We start from the raw sequence: 1,818 nt of genomic DNA, 5'->3' as shown, positions 1-1,818 counted from the left end.
GAAGAATTGTACAGACGTTTGTAAGAGAAACTTTGAAAGGAGGAGAGATGAGGATACCTGGGAGGGAAAACAGTTGCAAACAGCAAAAGTTAAAATTGTGTTTGTGAGCACTTCTAACAGCTTCTGCCCAAAATTTCTGATCAAAATTTCTACTTCCATGGTGTTACAAACTCCTGATCTGTGCTTTCTCTTGCTTGGTACCAGCAGTGGGCAAGGGGCACCCAGCGGCGTATGGCATTGTGTACTCCAGCCTGTCTCACCTTTGGCATGGGAGTGCAACAGCTCTGAAAATACAGTCCCATAACTTAAACCAAGCTGCCTGTCACTCAAGCCAGAATCAGCTGGGGTGGTTTTGGTTCTTAGTAGGCCCTAATAGTCTGTAATCTCTGTTGTCTGCATTTCCAACTGAAAAGAGGGCAGCTGTAGTCAGCTCCGATGTATACAATCAATCGGCATCTCACAGGCTTCAAGCAGACTTCTTCCACAGCCCTCTCTGAGAAAATGCGTGTGCTTGTGGGGTGGAGGACACAAAAACTAGATTCCCCTCTGTAAAGATGACTGAGGTCAGTCCTTAAAATATGCCCAGAACAAAAACGTATTTTATAAAGTACCTGTAATAGCTGCCACATTTTTGTGCGGTTCCCTACTCCCCCAAAATAAGAAATTAGGGTGGTTGTTACTGTTTTTTAAATGTTAAAGCAGAGGAGCTTTCTGATGCATTATGATGGACAATTGGTGATGTATCCCCACTCATCCATGACAAGACCCTTCATTTCTTATTCAGGTGGGCATGCAGTTCTGCTTCCAAGGCCATCTTGTCGAAGGTGCGCATGTTCGTCTCCTCCCGTACCTTTTCCCGGACATGGAAGGACGCCCGAGCAACAGACCTGGCATTTTCTAAGATAGTCTTCTTCTCCTTGAAGATCTGCTCACTCCTCTCCAGCTTCCTCTCTATAGAAAGGAGGATCTCCCTGCGCCGTAGGTCCTCGTACTGTTCCACCTTTTGCTTGTTCATCTTCTGCACTTTCTCCTTCTCCAGACGGCTCAAGACCACCTTGCGGGCTTTTTCTTGGACGACCTCTTCGGCCACCTGGGCAGCATGCTGGAGTTTTCTCTCTGTCTCTCTAGCCAGGGCCTCCAAGTGCTCCTTCTGCTCTCTTTCCTTCTTCTCTGCTGCCAGTTTGGCTCTCTGGATCTGCATGTCCTCCCGCCTGGCCTTCTCCCTCAGCTCCTGGTTCCTCTTCTCCACCAGCTGCTCATAGTTCTCCTGAGCCTTGGTCAAACTCATCTCCAGGGAGGCCTTTAGCATTTCCTTCTCTTCTGCCTCTTGCTTGGTCAGTTCCTTGAGCAAGGCCTCGTGCTTCAGCTTCTCTGCTTGGTTGAGCAGTTTCTTCTCCTTCTGCAGCTGCACCTCCTTCTTCAGCCTCTTCTGTGCGGCTGTGGATAGCTTCTCTTGCAGGAGCTGCTCCTCTCGCTGCCGGTGCTCCTTCTTGCCCTCCTCCTTTGCCTTCAGGTTGTGCTCTTGATGGAGCTTCTTCTGCTTGTCCTCCTGGACGGTCCTCTCCAGCCTCTCCCTCCGCAGCCGCTCCTGCTTCTCTGCTTGCTCCCGCCACCTCTCCTCGCACACCAGGCGCTGCCTCTGCTTTAGCAAGGCAGCCTCCTCCTGCTCCTGGCTCAGCCTCCCACGCCGCTTCTCCACCTGGCTCTCCCACATCCGCTGGCCCTGCAGGAGGGCCCTCTGCTTCTCCTTCTCCTCCTGCTCCTTCCTCTGCTCCGCCAGGCGCCGTTGGCTGTCCCACTGCAGATGGGCCGCCTGCC

The 1,818-nt window shown here is 51.8% G+C and overlaps 1 protein-coding gene across 1 annotated transcript; it reads right to left on the bottom strand.

The window, feature by feature from the left end:
- Positions 1-647: 647 nt before the first annotated feature.
- Positions 648-1,813, bottom strand: LOC104527231 (coiled-coil domain-containing protein 177; the record flags this gene model as incomplete). The annotated part of the gene is made up of 1 exon (XM_010170897.2): positions 648-1,813. A coding segment is annotated over one exon (1,044 nt), but the record flags the coding sequence as incomplete, so codon positions are not given.
- Between the last annotated feature and the right edge of the window lie 5 nt (positions 1,814-1,818).

This window comes from Antrostomus carolinensis, unplaced genomic scaffold, assembly GCF_000700745.2.
Source record: "Antrostomus carolinensis isolate BGI_N321 unplaced genomic scaffold, ASM70074v2 scaffold22246, whole genome shotgun sequence".
Classification (NCBI taxonomy): domain Eukaryota; kingdom Metazoa; phylum Chordata; class Aves; order Caprimulgiformes; family Caprimulgidae; genus Antrostomus; species Antrostomus carolinensis.
This window is presented reverse-complemented; position numbering and strand designations above follow the sequence as displayed.